This window comes from Somniosus microcephalus, chromosome 9 (genome assembly GCF_052327205.1).
Source record: "Somniosus microcephalus isolate GS21.2 chromosome 9, FLI_Smic_1.0, whole genome shotgun sequence".
Lineage (NCBI taxonomy): Eukaryota > Metazoa > Chordata > Chondrichthyes > Squaliformes > Somniosidae > Somniosus > Somniosus microcephalus.
This window is the reverse complement of record NC_140995.1, coordinates 174,062,187-174,084,077: the sequence shown is the minus strand read 5'-3', so window position 1 is coordinate 174,084,077 and position 21,891 is coordinate 174,062,187. Positions and strand designations below refer to the sequence as shown.

Genomic DNA, 21,891 nt, shown 5'->3' with positions numbered 1-21,891 from the left:
TAGGAAAGTTTATTTTGGTACACTTGGTTAAAAGCATCACAAATATCTAGTCTATGAAAGTACTTTTGTGTTTCTTGTTTTGGTTCGTCGAGGTGGCAATTATAGTAAAAATATACATGTCAAAAGTAAAGAAGAAATTCGGTAGACCCCGAAAATGGGTGCAAGGGTCGCAATGGGATAGCAATCCGCACCCATTCGGAGGGCTGCAGGTAGCACGTAAAATTCGTGCTGCCTGTTACTTTGCATGATTGTAGCGTTCAGCCGAGCGCTGTTGAGTGGCAGGGGGCCAAGTTCATGAGAGGCTAGCTCCAATTAAAGCTAGCCTGCACAACTCAAAGGCAGTCTGCATCTCTTAAAGGGGAGGCGCCTTCTGCCTGCAATAGGTGGTGGAAGTCCTTGTGGAGGCTGCTTTAAGAAAAACAAGATTAAGTAATGGCTCAACAGGCTAGAGAAAGAGCTCCGAGATTCTCTGATGCAGCACTGGAGGCATTGGTCCAGGAGGTCAACTCCAGGAGAGAGGTCCTCTTCCACAGGGAGCCCGGAGGCCCTCCAGGTAACAGACAAGAGTGCAGTGGGAGCAGATAGTCAATGTGGTCCATGCCAACAGTATAGCTAAGAGGACCTGGACTCAGTGCAAGAAGAGGTTTTATGACCTCACACGCATGGTCAAAGTCAGTGAATTCATCTTCAAATGCCATATCCTACCATCTGCACCACTAGCCTCACATACTGCTCAATGCACCACACACCATCACTCACCTACCAACAATAGAAACATAGAAGATAGGAGCAGGAGTAGGCCATTCGGCCCCTCGAGCCTGCTCTGCCATTTAATGAGATCATGGCTGATCATCCAAATTAAGTACCCTGTCCCTGCTTTCTCCCCATATCCCTTGATCCCTTTAGCCTTAAGAAATATATCTAACTCCTTCTTGAATATATTTAATGAATTGGCCTCAACTGCCTTTTGTGGCAGAGAATTCCACAGGTTCACCACTCTCTGGGTGAAGAAATTCCTCCTCATCTCTGTCCGAAATGGCTTACCCCTTATCTTTAGACTGTGACCCCTGGTATTGGACTCCCCCGCCATCGGGAACATCCTTCCTGCATCTAGTCTGTTTAGTCCTGTTAGAATTTTATAAGTTTCAATGAGATCCCCTCTCATTCTTCTAAACTCCAGCGAATATAAGCCCAATCGACCCAATCTCTCCTCATACGTCATTCCTGCCATCTCAGGTATCAGTCTGGTGAATCTTCGCTGCACTCCCTCCATGGCAAGAACATCCTTCCTCAGATAAGGTGACCAAAACTGCACACAATACTCAAGGTGTGGTCTCACCAAGGCCCTGTACAACTGCAGCAAGACATCCTTGCTCCTGTACTCGAATCCTCTCGCTATGAAGGCCAACATACCATTTGCTTTCTTAACCGCCTGCTGCACCTGCATGCTTACCTTCAGCGACTGGTGCACAAGGACACCCAGGTCTCGTTGCACTTCCCCTTCTCCCAATCTATTGCCGTTCAGATAATAATCTGCCTTCCTGTTTTTGCCACCAAAGTAGATAACCTCGCATTTATCCACATTATACTGCATCTGCCCAATCACCCAACCTGTCCAAATCATACTGGAGTTTCTCGGCATCCTCCTCACAGCACACACGCCCACCCAGCTTTGTGTCATCTGCAAACTTGGAGATATTATATCTAGTTCCCTCGTCTAGGTCATTAATATATATTGTGAATAGCTGGGGTCCTAGCACCGATCCCAGCGGTACCCCACTAGTCACTGCCTGCCACTCGGAAAAAGACTCGTTTATTCCAACTCTTTGCTTCCTGTCTGCCAACCAGTTCTCTATCCAAGTCAGTACCTTACCCCCAATCCCATGTGCTTTAACTTTACACGCTAATCTCTTTTGCGGGACCTCATCGAAAGCCTTCTGAAAGTCCAAATACACCATTTCCACTGGTTCTCCCTTTTCTATTCTACCAGTTACATCCTCAAAAAATTCCAGTAGATTAGTCAACCATGATTTACCTTTTGTAAATCCATGTTGACTTTGTCCGATCCTGTCACTGTTTCCCAAGTGCTCTGCTATTACATTTTTTTATAATGGACTCCAGCATTTTCCCCACTACCGATGTCAAGCTTACCGGTCTATAATTCCCCGTTTTCTCTCTACCACATTTTTTAAATAGTGGGGTTACATTAGCTACCCTCCAATCCATGGGAACTGTGCCAGAGTCTATAGAATTTTGGAAGATGACCAGCTAATATTTCTCGGGCCACTTCCTCAAGTACCCTAGGATGTAGATTATCAGGCCCTGGGGATTTATCGGCCTTCAATCCCGTCAATTTTCCTAACACCATTTCCCTACAAATACTGATTTCATTCAGTTCCTCCCTTTCATTAGCCCCTATGTTCCCCGACATCTCTGGGAGGTTATTTGTGTCCTCCTTTGTGAAGACAGAACCAAAGTATGTATTTAATTGGTCAGCCATTTCTTTGTTCCCCATTATAAATTCCCCTGATTACATAAGAACATAAGAAATAGGAGCAGGAGTAGGCCAATTGGCCCCTCGAGCCTGCTCCGCCATTCAATAAGATCATGGCTGATCTGATCCTAACCGCCAATCCACTATGACAGGACTATCTCCTGAATCTAACAGCATTAGACACACGAAAAACAGGAGCAGGATCAGGCTACACGGCCCCTGGGCCCGCTCCGCTACCCACAGGGCCATGACCTATCCGAACCTAGACTCATGTCCAAATTCCTGCCCGCTCCCCGTAACCCTTAATTCCCTTTTCTACTAGGAAACTGTCTATTTCTGTTTTAAATTTATGTAATGATGTAGCTTCGACAGCTTTTTGGGGCAGCATATTCCATGGACCTACCACCCTCTGAGTGAAGTAGTTCCTCCTCATCTCAGTTTTGAAAGAGCAGCCCCTTATTCTAAGGCTATGCCCCCTAGTTCTAGTTTCACCCATCATCTGGAACATCCTCCCTGCATCCACCCGATCCAACCCCTTCATAATCTTATATGTTTCAATAAGATCGCCTCTCATTCTTCTGAACTCCAATGAGTAGAGTCCCAATCTACTCAACCTCTCCTCATATGTCCATCCCCTCATCCCCGGGATTAATCGAGTGAACCTTCTTTGTACTGACTCTGACTCGAGAAATGGACCTATGCTTGGCTTCAACAATCTTTTTCTCTTCATATATCTATAGAAGCTTTTACAGTCAGTTTTATGTTCCCTGAAAGCTTACTCTCATACTCTATTTTCCCCCTCTTAATTAATCCCTTTGTCCTCCTTTGCTGAATCCTAAACTGCTCCCAATCCTCAGGTTTACTGCTTTTTCTGGCCAATTTATATGTCCTCTCCTTGGATCTTATGCTATCCCTAATTTCCCTCGTTAGTCACGGTTGCGCCACCTTTTTTGTTTTATTTTTATGCCAGACAGGGATGAAGAAATTGTGTAGTTCATCCATGCGATCTTTAAATTTTTGCCATTGCCTATCCACCGTCAACCCTTTAAGTAACGTTCCCCAATCCATCCTAGCCAACTCGCGCCTCATACCATCGTAGTTTCCTTTATTTAAATTCAGGACTCTAGTCTCTGAGTCAACTACTTCACTCTGCATCTTAATGAAGAATTCTATCATATTATGATCGCTCCTCCCCAAGGGGCCTCGCACAACAAGATTGCTAATCAATCCTTTCTCATTACATAATACCCAGTCTAAGATGGCCTGATCTCTAGTTGGTTCCTCGACATATTGGTCCAGGAAACCATCCGGTATACACTTTAGGAATTCCTCCTCCACAGTATTGTTACTAATTTGGTTAGCCCAATCTATATGTAGATTAAAGTTACCCATGATAACTGCTATGCCCTTATTGCACGCGTCTCTAATTTTCCGTTTAATGCCATCCCCAACCTCAGCATTACTGTTTGGGGGTCTGTATACAACTCCCACTAAAGTTTTCTGCCCCTTGGTATTTCTCAGCTCTACCCATACAGATTCCACATCATCAGAGCTAATATCCTTCATTACTATTGTGTTAATCTCCTCTTTAACCAGCAATGCTACCCCACCTGCTTTTCCTTTTTGCCTGTCCTTCCTGAATATTGAATAACCCTGGATGTTGAATTCCCAGCCTTGGTCACCCTGGAGCCATGTCTCCATAATCCCAATTATATCATATCCATTTAAATCTATTTGCGCAGCTAATTCATCCACCTTATTATGAATGTTCCTCGCATTAAGACACAAAGCCTTCAAGCTTGTTTTTTTTAACACTCCGTCCTTTTAGAATTATTATTTACTGTGGCCCTGTTTGATTTACACACTTGATTTATCTGCCTTCCACTTTTGCTTTTCTCCTTCCTGTCTTTTGCTTCTATCCTTGCTTCCCTTTCCTCTGTCTCCCTGCACAAGTTCCCAACCCCCTGCCATTTTAGTTTAAACCCTCCCCAAGAGCACTAGCAAACACTCCCCCTAGAACATCGGTCCTGGTCCTGCCCAGGTGCAAACCGTCCAGTTTGTACTGGTCCCACCTCCCCCAGACCCGGTTACAATGTCCCAGGAATTTGAATCCCTCCCCCTTGCACCATTCCTCTAGCCACGTATTCATCTGAAATATTCTTCTATTTCTACTCTGACTAGCACGTGGCACTGGTAGCAATCCTGAGATTACTCCCTTTGAGGCTCTATTTTTAAAATTTACCTCCTAACTCCCTATATTCAGCTTTTAGGACCTCATCCCGTCTTTTACCTGTATCGTTGATACCTATATGCGCCACGACAGCTGGCTGTTCACCCTCCCCCTCCAGAATGCCCTGCAGCCGCTCTGAGACATCCTTGACCCTTGCACCAGGGAGGCAACATACCATCCTGGAGTCTCGTTTGCGGCCACAGAAACGCCCATCTATTCCCCTTACAATAGAATCCCTATCAAACACAATCTCTACCAAACACAATTCGTACCTCACATTCTTAGCTTGACCTCACCCGCACACACTTATCACTGCTGCAAGACTCACACCCACATCTCACAGCTTGAAGATCACCTAAACACATTATACCACAGTCACTGAAATACTTCCCTTTCTCTTGCAGGAAACGGTGGTGCATAACTGCAGGCAGCAGTGTTTGACCAGCGGGGGACATGCTTGCCTGCATCAACTCACCCCCTTGGAGGAGATGGTGCTGGTCATTCTTGGCAGGGGCATTGCTGAGCCCTTGGCTAGCGGCGGGGCTGAAGGAATTCAAGATGCTGGTATCCTCATACATTATCCTCCTTCTCGCATCCTACTACCCCCTCATCCCACAATCTCTTCTGATTTACAATCTGCACATGGTGTAACATGCAGCTATTGCTTTCCCCTTCCTCTCATCACAACCCTACCCTTGTCCCTTTCTCATTTCAGACACCTAAGAATTGCAGCCTGCCCAGCGAGTGGTCGAAGAAGAGGGAGAGGAGAGTCCAGAAGCAGAAGAAGAAACGCCGTCACTCGATTTCATGCTCCCAGCCACCAGCTCAGATACTGACATTCCATGTACTCTAAACGATAGATTAGACGCAGGGCCTGCATGTGGTGAGACACCGGGCACGAGTGGCCTGCAGCCAAGGCAGGGGAAAAGGTAGCTCAGGTGCCAACTCTCCGGAGGGCGAGGTCGCCCACGAGTTCTGCTCCACAGGACTCAGCTAAAGACCTCAATAAGGCGGCCTACAGAAGAATGCTGATGGGCATGCACATTGAAATGCTTGGTGCATTGGCAAGTCTGCCAGAAAGCCTGAATGCAATGTCACGTGGCATGGAGGAGTCCAGCTCCAGCCTTGCACAGGGCTTTGGGCATAGCTTGGAGCCCATACTTTCCAGCGTGGAAGGGTTGGGCAGATCCATTAACGCACTTGTGGACCCTACCATCATGCAGCGTCTGCTGGCCAAAGTCTCAGCTTCCATCGCAGCACAAGCACAAGTCACCCAATGTCTGCTGCAATGGAAGCTCAGACTGAAGTCATGCAAGCACAGACTGCTGCCATCATGGCTAGGTTTAGCAGTGTGGAAAGGGGCTTGCAGGGTGTCACAGCAGTCCAGCAGTCTGTACTCCAGCAGATTACTAGGATTGCTGAGGCGCTGCCCCTGGGGAGTGACAATGGATCCGTGGAGGACGACCCTGCTGTCCTCTCTCAAGATGACAGCATTCGTCCTCCCACCACTGCCACTCCGCCAGTGCCCTTGCTGTTGCCTTTCAGCCAGCCAGCCCTTGAGGTCTCCTGCGAGGCCATCTGGAGTCTCCCCCACTAAAAGTCAGCAGCCTTCCACTAGCCATGCTGTAGCCACTGCGTAGGAGCACTAGGATAGGCAAAGCCACATGCAAGACAGTCACTAAGGGAATGCACAAGGGTGATTAGTTACATTTTTGATGCAATATTGGATGGGTATATGGATAAAGTTTGATTGGAAAGTTTGCTTTGTGGTGGCTTTTATTTCAGCATTGTGGCCAAGATGATGCTGTGATGGTCAGTAACAGAGGAAAGGTAAGGTGTGGGACTAATGTTGAATGGGGAGAAAGGGTTGCATTCAATCAAACTGCAGCCAGATGATTCGATCTCAGATATCCGGCCAGAAAGGGGCTGTCTAAGTTGCCTCCTTCCTTCCGCTTTCTCCTCCTTCTGAGCTGGTGGCCATATCTCTGGTGGCAAGGGCTGTGCTCTCATGATGCCAGGTTGAATGAACCAGGGGACACGCTCCGGTGAGTACAGGAAGGCTCCTCCAGAGCGGTCCAGGCAGCGGAAGCGTTGTTTAAGGACGCCAATGGTCTGCTCTATGATGTTTCGTGTGGCAGCATGGCTCTCGTTGTAAGCATGCTGCTGATGTGTGGTTGGGTTGCGGAGCCAGGTGGTCAAGATACAAAAGCAAAATACTGCGGGTGCTGGAAATCTGAAATAAAAACAGAAAATGCTGCAAATACTCAACAGATCAGGCAGCATCTGTGGAGAGAGAAACAGAGTTAACGTTTCAGGTCGATGACCTTTCATCAGAACTGGCGAAAGGTCATCAACCTGAAACGTTAACTGTTTCTCTCTCCACAGATGCTGCCTGACCTGTTGAGTATTTTCAACATTTTCTGTTTTTATTTAAGGGATAACCCTTGTTGTTCAGTAGCCATCCTCTGGTTTGTCTTGGTGGCTCAAAGATTTGAAGGAACAGCGGACTGGCGCAGAATAAAAGCATCATGACTGCTGCCAGGATACTGGGCATTCACCATCATGACGTGCTGAGCATGGTCGCACAATAACTGCACATTCAGCGAGTGGTACCCTTTGCGGTTGCGGTACATCTCACCATTTATATACGGTACCCGCAAAGCCACGTGCATGCAGTCGATGGCGCCCTGCACCATGGGGAAGTCTGCTATCCTGGCAAAGCCACGTGCACGCTCTGCCTGCTTCTCTCTGGTCAGAGAGAAGACGATGAAGTCCCCTCTCCTGGCATAAAGAGCTTTTGTCACCTCTCTTATGCAGCAGTGGACGGCGAGCTGGGAGCTGTCACCTGCTCCAGCCTGGAAGGATCCCAACACAAGGATATTCAGGGCCACGGTCACCTTCACAGCCACTGGCACCGTTGACCTTTCCCTGGAGAGAGGCTGCAGGTCTGGTTGCAAGAGGTGGCAGAGTTCTGTGAGCACCTCCTTCGTAACTTGCAGAAGCCTCATACACTGCTACTGGCTAAGGTTGAGGTAAGAGAATTGCTCTCGGAAGACCCTAGGTGGGTAAGGCCTCCTGCTGAGAGCCCTTTTCCCCCTCCTCCCTCTGAGCAGCCTGTCTTCTTCGCTGCCTCTGCTCCATCTGTTACAGGCCAAGGGGGATAACAACTAGAGCACCCGTGACTGGGAGCAAGTGGTCTGACCAAGACCTTTGAAGTCAGAAACAAGGCCTTCTCCACTTGCAGCACCACTCCCTGTCACCTTGCCAACTTTAAATAACTCTAGAAAGCTCCAAACAGTTCCACAAACTTACACGGAGCCAGTAGAAATCAAAAAACAAATTACCTGAAAGTTGTTGATAATCCCTTTAAATAATGCTGGTGGGTTGTGGGGCCCTTCCTGCTGCTGAATGCATGTTCAGCTGTGCGAGGTTAGGAGAGAGCATTAGCTCTGGCAATGTCAACGAAAATGGCAGCCCTGGCATCAAATCAGTGTGGATGTCACGATCTGCCTACTTACCATATTTCTAGTGCACGCTTCTAAAGATCGCCCTACTACCCTCATCAAGATGGCGTCCGGCGGGCCCGCACCAGAAGTGTGCGCGTGCTGTGCAGAACTCATTTTGGTCCCAATTCGGCACCCGTAGCACCCTAACAATGGGTGTTACGGGACCGAATTTCTAGGCCTGTGTTTCATGCTGACAGCATTTTGGGGCCCCAGCCCACATGTCAAAGTTTGCAATAATTCAGCACAGATTGCACCTCTCTCCCCTCAGCGCCGCTCCTGCTGCTATTGGAAGTGGTAGGTGGGAATTCCTGCGAGAACCAGGAATCCCCGCCTACAGCTGAAATAACTTCAAGTAGCAGCAACATTCAAGTAGGAGCAATGTGAGGGCAGAAAGAAGAGGGCAAAAGGAAGGGAAAGGGAAGAGGGTAGAAGCAGGGAGTGGTACTTTGGGGGTGATCAATTTCTATTGGACAACACTGTAATAAAACAATTTCAAAAGTGGAAAAAGGCAACTTCAGATTTCCAGCATTGTAAAACTGACAGACCAAAAATATCAGATCAATTAAAGTATCTTTGTGTATCTTGAAGTCATACAATGCCTGAAAAGGTTAGTATTATGAGAGGTGATACTTGCAACATACTATTATAAAAGCCACAAAATAAAGATTTATTTATCAGAATGTATGTTTCCCAATCAGCTAACAAGTCTTTGGTCAAAAACAGAAAATGATAGAAACACACAATAGGTTAGTCAGCATCTGTGGAGAGAACAAATGGGATAACATTTTAGGTGTAACATTTTAGACAGTCTGTCCTACAGCTCACTTGTCTTAGTTAAGTGAGTTTCAGCAGTTCTCAGCCTGGTTTCTGAATATGTCACATCTAGGATAAGTTCAGTCATGAGCTGCATACCTGCACACTTACTCCAAAAGCAAATATGATTTGCGGGATTATAAGTGGCAAGCTATATTTCTCACAAAACCTGCAGGGGCAAGCTGAATGATAATATATTCTTTTCCTCTTTATTATGCTTTGTCTCCGTCTTTCTCTCTTGTTTTCTCATTTCACAGCGAGTTTACTGGTATTTTCTACTGTTTTCTTTTACTGGAATGTTGACTGACACTGTGAGTGGGATTATCCTAGAATTCACAGCAGGAGTGAAAACCGTTTACTGAAACTATATTGGTACGACCCTACCTGCATAGCTCTCTTGATTTATGCCACTCTCCAGCAGGAGAAATGCCTAGAATTAGTAGCACAGTTCAAACACACAGGGCACGGTGATCCCCAGGTGATAAGGCAGGCAACTGTTAGCTCACATGTGAGACTCCCAACAAATGCAGGAGAACAGGTAGGACTGCTTCATAATGCAGCATTCCACGACAGGATGATGCCTTATCTCGGAGGGAAAAAACTGACATTGTCAACTTGCTCTGCTTGATTTAGTGTTCTGTCATGGTGCAGCAAGACAGCTTTGTGTAACTCCTTAGCCCAGGTTTTACCATACATGCCAACAATGAGTATGTCAAGTCAACCCATATGCCAGCGTGCTCACTTTCCACAGGACAAAACATCTGTTTTCACTGAAATCGGAGGTGGCCAGTGGCCAGATCTGTTGGAAGACTAGACTGGAGTTTATTAGAACCAACTAGAAGTTACTTTCTCCTATCATTGTTTACAAATGGAGGCAGAAAAGATTTAAAATGAGGAAATGGATTCTGAGACACGCAGTTACAAGTGTGCTTATTTAGTGTTTGTTCCCATAAGTATTATATATAACAAATAAGATGCAAAATGTGGCTTTTAAAAACTTTCAATTTTCGCAAGGGAATCTTCTGGGACATGCCCAGTTGTCTTATGTGAAGGATTACTTTCTTAGGGCTCGTTGCGTCTGCTTTTTTGAGATAAGGAAGATGTCCTCTGTAACATCAATCCATTAACTGACATTATTTGGCATGATGAGTTTTACATTAAAAAAAAATTATGGGGGGAAAAATTCAGTTGTTTGCGCCTCCCGTTAGCGCCTTAAGAGGGCGCCAATTGGGGCGCAAAGCAACTAGTGCCCGGGCGTGGCAATGTTTGCGCCGCTCGCGAAATTAACTAGACATTTTGTGGCAGCGCTAAACACTACCGCCACGATCTCCTGCGCCGGCAGATCGTAACATCAGTTGAGCGCGCAACGCCCCGGATCGGATATTGAGTGGCGCCCCCTGCCTTACCGCCTGCCGCTAGCAACGACAGGTTGAGGGGAGCGTTATGCTGTCAGAAAGGGACTGGGGGAGCGCTATTTAAAGGCGACTGCTTCCTGCCTTTTTTTGTTAGTGACATTTTTGCACCACGCATTCTGAGAGAGAGAGAGAGAGAGAGAGAGAGAGAAAGAAAGAGAGACTTCTGGAGAGATTCAACGCTGTGTGAAGGAGTTTTGAATACTGAGCAGCACTTTGCAGGTTTATTTTGACTTGCCCTTCCTTGCTTCGCCAGCGCTCTGAGGTAGCGCCTCGCTCCTCGGCCTTTGCGCCTTAAGACAGGTGTGAAGCGCCTGATTTAGCGCTCCAATCACCTCCAGGGGCGATAAAAGCCAAGTTTGCTGTCAGAGGCGATAATTAGCGCCAGGCGATAAACTTTGCGCATGGCCGATAATGGCACCGCAAACGGGGCGATACAGAATTTTTCCCCCATGGTGTTTTAGGTTTTACTACAGGATACTTTGAGTTATCCAGAGGCGAACCGTCCGGCAAGCTGGAGCCACCGGCAAAAATCAGGAGCCGTTTTTTATTCTTTTCGTTTCTTTTCTTTGCTTTTTTTGAACAGTCAAGCTGTGCAAGGTCTGTAGCTAAGCAACAGCTTCAGCTAGAGACGCTTGCCGACTGTTTAGAGGCTGTTGCTAAGCAACAGGATTTGTTGATTCATACGGAGATGAAAATCTCCGTATGTTTCAGCATTAGCTCTGGAGTGTACGGCAGTTTGGAGGGAACGGCAGCAGCTCGGTCCCGTCGGTGCCGGATAGCACAAAGTTTCCTGTACTTGGATAGGTAATACAAACCATTGGCTTATTTGTGGGTGAGTTCTAGCACCCAGCTACGTTCTGTAACTTTGAAAGCTGTTAGTTTGTTTATGTACAAATGATGGAGGTTCCTTTGTTACAGTGCAGTAACTGGGAAGAGATCAGACAGTATTGGTCAACATTCACAGGGAAAATGTGAGGAATGACTTTAATAATCAATAAAACCATAATAGATTGTAATTACCAGACCGCAGGCAGTCAGGTCCATTTGATAGCACAAAATTTAATGGCCCTGTGACTGGTCCTGCAAACCATGATTTTATGCACTTTAAAAAAAAGTATAATGATTTTTATTTACAGTAAAAGAAAAGACCTTTTTGAAAAGTGTAAAATAGACTAGAGGTTATTGATGGTGATAATAGACAAAAGAATGTTATGTGAACATGTTATATACTTATCTGCTATTATCAATAGCATTTTCTGGCTTTTTGTTTTAAAACAGAAAATGTTTGCAATGCACAGCAGGCTGATCATTATCTAAAAGATGCAATGTTTTAGCGTCACCTTTCATTAGAACTCTGTCCTAAGGTTTTGATTCAATTATACTTTTATCCCTTTCGGAGAAACTTAAAAATAAAAAACTGCATATTTAAAATAGTTAAAGCAGCACGCCCTTCAATCCATTAATCCCCCGCCTGAGTCAGAAAGAAGGACAGATGCTGAGCTAGTTTGTCTTGTGAATTTGGGGTTACTGTTGGTGCATGTTAGAAAAGATTTCAGTTCACAAACCAACATGGTTAAGTTTGCAATGGAAGGAACGGGGCCTAGTAAGGTTGTACTGAAGTCTATATGATTTATTTATTTTTACACTTAAATATCTAATCCTTCTAGGAAAAAAATAGTTTTAGCCTGAAATAAACTTCAAAATATTGGAAAATTAATAAAATAAGTGTCAAAAATCAATATTTTCAAGGGGAAAATGCCTTCAGACTTCCTAGAAAATAAATCTTGTACCTTCAGTAATCGCTGTATCAAGCAGAGCTGCAAGCCACACTTTTGTGTACTTTGAATATTTTATTCCTGCTGTAAAAGTCACTGGGCTAGTAATCCAGAGGCCTGGACTAATGATCCAGAGACGTGAGTTCAAATCCCACCATGGCAGCTGGGGAATTTAAATTCAGTTAATTAAATAAATCTGGAATAAAAAGCTAGTATCAGTAATGGTGACCATGAAACTGTCAGATTGTCGTAAAAACCCATCTGGTTCACTAATGTCCTTTAGGGAAGGAAATCTGCCGTCCTTACCTGGTCTGGTCTATGTGTGACTCCAGGCCCACAGCAATGTGGTTGACTCTTAACTGCCCTCTGAAATGGCCTAGCAAGTCACTCAGTTGTAACTAACTGCTACGAAACAAAATAATAAGAATGAAACCGGACGGACCACCCGGCATCGACCTCGGCACTGGCTACGGACACATCAACCCCAGCCCAGTCAACGCTGCAAAGTCCTCCTCACCAACATCTGGGGACTTGTGTCAAAATTGGGAGAGCTGTCCCACAGACAAGTCAAGCAACAGCCTGACACAGTCATACTCACAAAATCATACCTTTCAGCCAATGTCCCGAACTCCTCCATCACCATCCCTGGGTATGTCCTGTCCCACCGGCAGGACAGACCCATCAGGGGTAGTGGCACAGTGGTATACAGTCGGGACAGTCATTGTGGAGACGAAGTCCTGTCTTCACACTGAGAATACCCTCCATCGTGTTGTGTGGCGCTACCACCGTGCTAAATGGGATAGATTCAGAACAGATCGAGCAGCTCAAAACAGGGCATCCATGAGGCATTGTGGGCCATCAGCAGCAGCAGAATTGTATTCCACCACAATCTGTAACCTCATGGCCCGGCATATCCCTCACTCTACCATTACCACCAAGCCAGGGGACCAACCCTGGTTCAACAAAGAGCATGCCAGGAGCAGCACCAGAGTCCTCAACATTGACTCCAGACCCCATGAAGTCTCATGGCTTCAGGTAAAACATGGGCAAGGAAACCTCCTGCTGATTACCACCTACCGCCCTCCCTCGGCTGATGAATCAGTACTCCTCCATGTTGAACACCACTTGGAAGAAGCACTGAGAGTAGCAAGGGCACAGAATGTACTCTGGGTAGGGGACTTCAAAGTCCATCACCAAGAGTGGCTCAGTAGCACCACTACTGACTGAGCTGGCCGAGTCCTGAAGGACATAACTGCCAGTCTGGGCCTGCGACAGGTGGTGAGTGAACCAACACGAGGGAAAAACCTACTTGACCTCGTCCTCACCAATCTACCTGTCGCAGATGCATCTGTCCATGACAGCATTGGCAGCAGTGACCACCGCACAGTCATTGTGGAGACGAAGTCCTGTCTTCACACTGAGAATACCCTCCATCGTGTTGTGTGGCGCTACCACCGTGCTAAATGGGATAGATTCAGAACAGATCGAGCAGCTCAAAACTGGGCATCCATGAGGCATTGTGGGCCATCAGCAGCAGCAGAATTGTATTCCACCACAATCTGTAACCTCATGGCCTGGCATATCCCTCACTCTACCATTACCACCAAGCCAGGGGACCAACCCTGGTTCAACAAAGAGCATGCCAGGAGCAGCACCAGACGTACCTAAAAATGAGGTGCCAACCTGGGGAAGCTGCAACACAGGGCTACATGCATGCTAAAAAGTGGATGCAGCATGCTATAGACAGGGCTAAGCGATCTCACAATCAACAGATCAGATCAAAGCTCTGCAGTCCTGCCACATCCAGTCGTGAATGGTGGTGGACCATTAAACAACTAACTGGAGGAGGAGCCTCGAAGAATATCCCCATCCTCAATGATGGTGGAGCCCAGCACATGAGTGCAAAAGACAAGGCTGAAGCGTTTGCAACCAGCTTCAGCCAGAAGTGCCGAGTGGATGATCCATATTGGCCTACTCCCGATGTCCCCACCATCACAGAAGCCACTCTTCAGCCAATTCGATTCACTCCACGTGATATCAAGAAATGGCTGAGCGCACTGGATACAGCAAAGGCTATGGGCCCCGACAACATCCCGGCTATCGTGCTGAAGACTTGTGCTCCAGAACTAGCCGTGCCTCTAGCCAAGATGTTCCAGTACAGCTACAACACTGGCATCTATCCAACAATGTGGAAAACTGCCCAGGTATGTCCTGTCCACAAAAAGCAGGACAAATCCAACCCGACCAATTATCGCCCCATCAGTCTACTCTCAATCATCAGCAAAGTGATGGAAGGTGTCATTGACAGTGCTATCAAGCGGCACTTACTCATCAGTAACTTGCTCACTGATGCCCAGTTTGGGTTCCGCCAAGAATTCTCGGCTCCCGACCTCATTACAGCCTTGGTCCAAACATGGACAAAGGAGCTGAATTCCAGAGGTAAGGTGAGAGTGACTGCCCTTGACATCAAGGCAGCATTTGACCGAGTCTGGCATCAAGGAGCCCTAGTAAAACTGAAGTCAATGGGAATCAGGGGGAAAACGCTCCACTGGCTGGAGTCATACCTAGCACAAAGGAAGATGGTTGTGGTGGTTGAAGGTCAATCATCACAGCCCCAGGACATCGCTGCAGGAGTTCCTCAGGGCAGTGTCCTAGGCCCAACCATTTTCAGCTGCTTCATCAATGACCTTCCCTCCAACATAAGGTCAGAAATGGGGATGTTCGCTGATGACTGCACAGTGTTTAGCGCCATTCACAACTCCACAGATAATGAAGCAGTCCATGCCCACATGCAACAAGACCTGGACGACATTCAGGCTTGGGCTGATAAGTGGCAGGTAACATTCGCACCACAGAAGTGCCAGGCAATGACTATCTCCAACAAGCGAGAGTCTAACCACCTCCCCTTGACATTCAATGGCATTACCATCGCCAAATCCCCCACTATCAACATCCTGGGGGTCACCATTAACCAGAAACTTAACTGGGCCAGCCACATAAATACTGTGGCAACAAGAGCACGTCAGAGGCTAGGTATTCTGCGGCGAGTATCTCACCTCCTGACTCCCCAGAGCCTTTCCACCATCTACAAGGCACAAGTAAGGAGTGTGATGGAATACTCTCCACTTACCTGGATGAGTGCAGCTCCAACAATACTCAGGAAGCTCGACACCATCCAGGACAAAGCAGCCCGCTTGATTGGCAGCCCATCCACCACCTTAAACATTCACTCCCTCCACCACCGGAGTACCGTGGCTGCAGTGTGTACCATCTACAAGATGCACTGAAGCAACTCGCCAAGGCTTCTTCGGCAGCACCTCCCAAACCCGCGACCTCTTCCACCTAGAAGGACAAGGGCAGCAGGTGCATGGGAACACCACCACCTCCAAGTTCCCCTGCAAGTCACACACCATCCTGACTTGGAAATATATCGCCAATCTTTCATCGTCGCTGGGTCAAAATCCTGGAACTCCCTCCCTAACAGCACTATGGGAGTACCTTCACCACACGGACTGCAGCGGTTCAAGAAGGCGGCTCACCACCACCTTCTCAAGGGCAACTAGGGATGGGCACTTTCAGTGTGCCTACTTATTTTCACATGCTGTAGGCATATTTTTATAGCTGTTTTGAATTGTCAGCTTTTTGTTGATGTGCTGTCTTTTTGAAGCTGTTGGACAGTTTCTGCTAGCTTTTTAGGTTAGCATACTATACTCACCTGGCTAAAGGGTAATACTTATTGGGACCAATATAAAATTTAATGATTTTTGAAAAATAATGCATCAGTGTGACATTAGTTAAATTTTTGGGCTATTAAGTCTGTGCATTGATCAGTCAAGTACAGTACAGTACTTGGCAATGTTAATAATTACATGTTTGAACTGATGAAGCCTAATTTAGGGGAAAGTCCAGTGGTGGAAAGATAAAAATACTCCCCATAAGTGACAAATGCTTACTTACAGTTTCTTCCACTGGTGCATTAGAATCTGCTTCTACCTTGATTGATGATATTGAAGGATATGCAGAAGTCTAAAAAGAAAAATATACATTTAAAAAGTTGAATGTACACCTTGAGGCATATCAGAAAGCTAATAGCAGGTTATTCCAATAATATGTCATTCTTGTATTTTATAAAAGGAGATTTTCTTCACTTTGAAGACTTTGGTAACTATTTCAGTTTATTGCATGTGTTTCAATTAATATTTAGTTTTGGAAATAACATGTCAGAGTATCTGATTATGCCATTAGATGCCACTAAAAACTTTAACTTTGTATTTAATAACTTTAAAATGGCCCAGAACATTTTGTTTTATTTTTGTTCAATCATTGAATGAGAAGAATCCTTCCTATTAACCTGGATTAAACTTTACCATGATCTTCCATGAATACAAGATATTTAATCAGAATTCTCCCTCTCCAATCCAGAGCTATATAAAGTACATTACCACTCCTCCTTAAGCCACTTAAACTCATCATTATGAACTTGGAGCATGAAGAACTGCAGACACTTCTACAATCCAATGTTACTTTCCAGTGAGAAAGTATTATACGTCTCTCTGTAAAGATGAAATAAGCTAAACTCCACTCTTTTTAACTCTGGGTTTTGATATGCCAACCAGGCACAATATAAAAACTGACAATATCCAAATACCAAGCAAGGCTTACTGCTCCAGGACTTTTAATGTTTGGTAATGGATAATAGAATTCCTGCAGCAATCTTCTAGGGTTGATCAGGAGAGCTAAAACAGAAAATGAGGCTAGGATGGCAGGGAACATGAAAAGAAATGCTATAAATACAGGTAAAGAAGGAAATGGAACATTCCAAGGCAGAGCAAGCTTTGGACAAAGCAATAGAATCTTGACAACCACAAGGTTGGGGTGTCTTAGGGCCAGATTTTATAGTTATAGTCCTGAGTTTTGTTTTGTTTTTCCCTTCTTGCTTTACAGTTGGAACTTCACAGGAGGACAACGACTGCCAGCACTTCTAAACAAGTAGCAAGGTTCATCTGCATTTTTTTTGTTCCACGTATATATTCCAAAAGTTCACCTGTCACAACTGCGAGAGGCTGCCTACACTGGAGGAGACAGTTTCAAGGTTACTGTTGTTTTTGTAACTTCAGGCTCTTCCATTGGATAATAGTGTGAAGTAGTGGAGGGATTTGCAGGCTGATAAACAGTCTGACAGGTCGTGACATGAACGCTCCTTCCAATAACAATGGCCATAAACATCTTTATACCAGCCAATAGAATGGTTAGTCCTATACGGTAGGAGGGTTTTATGGGCTCCCACATCCCATACAATAGGGGGTGGGCACCCACACCCAGCAGACACGAGTATCCCAGAGTATCTCCGGTCTCTGCGCGCCAGGACTCTGGAATGGGGTTCGAACCTTGCACTTTCTGACTCAAGAGGGGGAAATGCTACCACTGAGCCAAATGCTCACTCCTAGTTGCAAGGTTAGCGAAGGAGGTAACCTCCAGCTTTTAAAAAAAAATATACAGAATATGAGGTTTTTATGAAGAAGGCTGTCTCTTCTGCACTTCTCCCCCCCCGCAGGATGCTAAGATAAGTGTTCACACTGCTAACCAATATCTGCTGCTGAGCCAGACGGAAGCTTTCCTGAGTGCAGAGATGAGGGCTCCACCCAGGGAACACCACTGCTAAACAAAAGGAGAAAGCGCAAGAAGACAAAGAAATTGGTTTGAACTCCAATACCAACAGATCTGGGTCAGAATTGCAGCAGTGAGGTACAGCAAGCAGTCCCAGAAGATAAAGGTAAATTGAGCCACTTTATTTGTTGGCATCTCCACAGCAGACAAAGGCCTAGAAATTCAGTATAGCCACATTTGGGGCGCTACAGCCGGGTGTTCGCAAAATTTTGCGCCCGGCGCAACTTAGCGCCACCTTCGCCGATATTCAGTTGCATCACCCCAAGAGGTTGCTGCTGCGCGAAAGCAGGCGATGTACGACTATCATTAGGCACTAAGCTGGCGATCCGGGGCGCTAACACCGAGGGCGGGCGCAGCGCAGGTGCGGCAAGTTTCTGAATGAAGGCAGACACGCTGGCGCCGGTCAGCTCTTAAAAGGGGAGGGTCGACTTGTTTGGCTGCCATGCCCTGCACACTGCAGCCCTGAAGCAAGACCTGACCATTGCTGGTTCATCAGTTCTACGCCCTGGACTACGGGGAAGCCCGCTATTCTTCCAAATCCCATTGCACGCTCTTGCTGCTTGTCCAGGGTCATGGGGAACGAGATGTACTGACGTCTCCTTCTGAAAAGGGCATTGGTCACCTGGCGGATGCAGCAATGTACCGCGAACTGGGAGATGTTGGCAATGTCCCCAGTAGCGGATTGGAAGGAGCCGGTGGCATAGAAGTTGAGATCCACCGTCACCTTCACTGCCACCGACAGAGACGTCCTGCTCCTCAGCTGTGGCTGCAGATCTCTGCAAAGCAGCTGGCAGATCTCAGTGACCACCTCCCTTCTGAATCACAGCCTCCGAACACACTGCTCCTCAGACATGTTCAGATATGAGAACTGCTGGCGGTATACCCTGGGTGGGTAAGGCCTCCTGTGCCGACGCCTGTTGGCCCTTCTCCGTCTGGCCATGACTGGCACTCTCTCACGGCGTCTCTGAGCCCTTTGAATGCAATGCAGTAAGCCAACGTCTCCACCCATTGCAGCCCCCATTAGATGTATCGAATCAATGCTATGGCACTGAAAGTTAAATCCAAGTGCAAAGCTCTGGCCTGAAGCCACAAGTACCTGTGCGAGCGTTGAGTCAAACCAGAAAGCTCTCTCCCTTTGTCTCTCTCCAAATATCCGTCTCTCACAAAGAAGGAGTGGAGCAAAATGGCTGCCATTTATACTGCAGGAGGAGTCCCCTTTAATTAGCGCCCACCGCGCCCCGCAGCGACTGGGAACCGTTCCCTTCTACCAGTTGTGGGGGGCGCCAGGCGCACAATAGGCCGGCGCAACTGAATTTCCGGTTCGGGGCGCACAAAGGGCGTTGCACCATGAAATGACATCAGGATCTGCGTGCGCAGCTGAGCGCTCGCTACGGTTTTGCGCCGCCGCTAAATCTTAACTGAATTTCGCGAGAGGTGCAGATCGCGCCGCACCCGGGCGCTAGCCGCTTAGCGCCCCACTTCTCCTCCTCCTAAGGCGCTAGGTATTAAAAAAGTACCCAATGTTAAACAGCATGGTGCTATTTCGGATTTCTAGCATCCACAGTATTTTGCTGTTGTAATGGTGTTCTGGTTGTTGTTTCAGGTCTCCTACTGCCCATGAAGGGTGCTGCTGACAGGACCAGCAGAATTTAACACCCTTTTCCCCCGCCCCCCACCGGTTTTCACTCCTGGCTCTTTATTCCCACTATGTCACCCATATGCGGTTCTTCCTTCTCGTAAGTCACCTTTGATTGGCTCTCCCTCTTTCGGTGTTGTGCTTTCCTTTTGTTTTTTCCACTTGTCTTTCTCTCTACACGTCAACTTCTCTCTCCCCCTCCTCCATTACCTCTTTAACACCATACTTCCTTTCCCTCTCTGCTACTTCTTGGGAAACACTTTCGTCATAGGTACATTATTCCAAGAATCTCCCCAGAAGTGGAAGTGCTTACTCACAGTATGTACTATCACTGAAACTAAATCGAGTAGTTTCAGCTGAGAAAGCGCGCGTGTGAGAGCCTGGGTTAGCGTGTGTGATATGACTCACTCCCAAGAACAAAATGGAGTGATGTTCTACAACCTTAGTGTTAAGCAGGGATCAATGAGGTGGCAGTCAGGAGTATTTAACCACGTTAGATAGTAAGCAATGACGTGGCTAAAGTTGACGATACACCATTAGCCACAAACATCCTTGGTGGTTATTATTTTCCACACAAGTTTATACTTCAAATGAATAGAATAGAAATTCTTAAAAATATTATGTTGTAGTTGATAAAAAAAAATTACAAGCCAAAACTGGTTCAAGTAATGGCCCAGATTTTCTGTGTCCAGACACATCCACATTGGAGGCCCAAGATACTGAGGAGGGGAACACAGAGGATGATGAACTGAGCGCAAGGATGCAGTATGAGTGTAGGGTGCAACATGACGAGCCCGAAATCCATGAATATAGTCAGATATTAGCTCCTCGATGCAGAACCTGGGGACCCTGATCTCTCAGGTCCTGCTTTTAAAAGAACAATGTTTGCAGAGCGTCACACCTATGTGAGCGAACAGTGGGTAGATTGCCAGAATATGGAGCAGTTTCCTGGCCAGTTGTGTAGTATCTTAGAGGATGGTTTGACTGCTTTGCAGATCAGTTGGGAGTGTGACAACTCCAGCAGGCTTGGATATCCATAATTGCTCAGGCCATTGCAGCAGGAATGTCTTCTGCACCGGTAGTCAGAAATGTTGCAAATGAAGCTGTAAGTGACAGTCCATAGAAGGCAGTCTCCTCAGGTCTCACCCAAATTAGAGACTGTATGTGACATCTATTTGGTCTGCCTCTTGCGCAGATCAGTGACTTGGCTAAAACAATGATGAGAGACAGTGTACTGGCAGGCATGAGCCTTATGAGGGTGACATAGCAGGAAAAAGGAACCAGGAGACAACAAAAAAGGAAGGAGATTTGGGAATGTGTCATTGATGGTCAAAAATTCCTTTAAGGGAGTGGAATTCCTTTCTGTGTAAGGAGCAAATAACAGGGGCTCTACTGGTTATGTGTCATCCACAACCCTTTGAGCTGTGGTGAAGTCAGCCACTCTGTTGTTTTCTAAAGTCCTCTACTTCTGTGACTGGGCATGCATGGGGAAGGAGATAAATTGTGTGCAAGAGTTGTAATTTCAGTGACCTCCCTTACACATTTGTGGACTGTTGAGTTTGTAATATAGGAGATGTCTGCATTTGCAACCTGGTAAGAACCAGATGCATAAAGGTTCAGTAACACTGTCACTTTAACAGCTACTGGATGTACTGTAGGGGTTGCAGTGGCTGGTTGCAGATCCTCCTGTAACCGTTCACGTAGCTCCTGTATGGCTTTCCTAATTAGGGGGGTGGGAGGGGAAATCCGCACTGTAAGTCAAAAAGTATGAGAAAAAGATCAGTAGGACATATGGGCAGAGTTCAGAGTTTTGTACACAAATGCATGTACAGTAGAATAAAAAGTAACACAAGTGACTTCAAAGCACAAATCCAGCTTAAAAGGTATGATGTATCAGCCATTAGAGAGATCTGGCTACAAGCTGGGTGATATACCTTAAATAACTACAAGGACTGGTAGTTATAACTGCTGTGATTATCTCTCTGCCGAGGTGCGATAAATGGCAGTTGGAAAGGTTACCTGTAAACATCTGACATGATTCTCTGACTATATAAGCTGTGTCTTTATGCATTTCTCCACTTCACCTGAAGAAGGAGCAGCGCTCCGAAAGCTTGTGATTTCAAATAAAGCTGTTGGACTATAACCTGGTGTTGTGTGATTTCTTACATTTGTCCACCCCAGTCCAACTCCGGCATCTCCACACCATTGATTGTCCTGATACTGTTACTTCGCTCCTGGCTCCGCCTCCTGGCAGTTCTGAGAAGCTGGTCAGTAGACTAACATGTGTGTTCTGTTCTGTCCAGTTCTAAGCTAATAAAAGCCAACTGTTTGAGTTATAACTACCAGTCCTTGTAG

At 46.4% G+C, this 21,891-nt stretch overlaps 1 protein-coding gene across 6 annotated transcripts in view; it reads right to left on the bottom strand.

Moving 5' to 3' along the window:
* The window catches only part of ahi1 (Abelson helper integration site 1), a 328,929-nt gene that overhangs the window by 27,539 nt on the left and 279,499 nt on the right, over positions 1 to 21,891 (bottom strand). For 5 of the 6 annotated variants that reach the window (XR_015079575.1, XM_085997549.1, XM_085997547.1 and 2 more), the window contains one exon: positions 16,191 to 16,259. Coding sequence is in view for 5 of the 6 variants with exons in the window: in XM_085997549.1 (XP_085853675.1) it covers positions 16,191 to 16,259 (69 nt within the window). In the remaining variant the exon portion in view is untranslated. Of the gene's footprint in view, positions 1 to 16,186; positions 16,260 to 21,891 lie in introns of all 6 variants that reach the window. The other variant, XM_085997550.1, reaches the window with a different exon arrangement.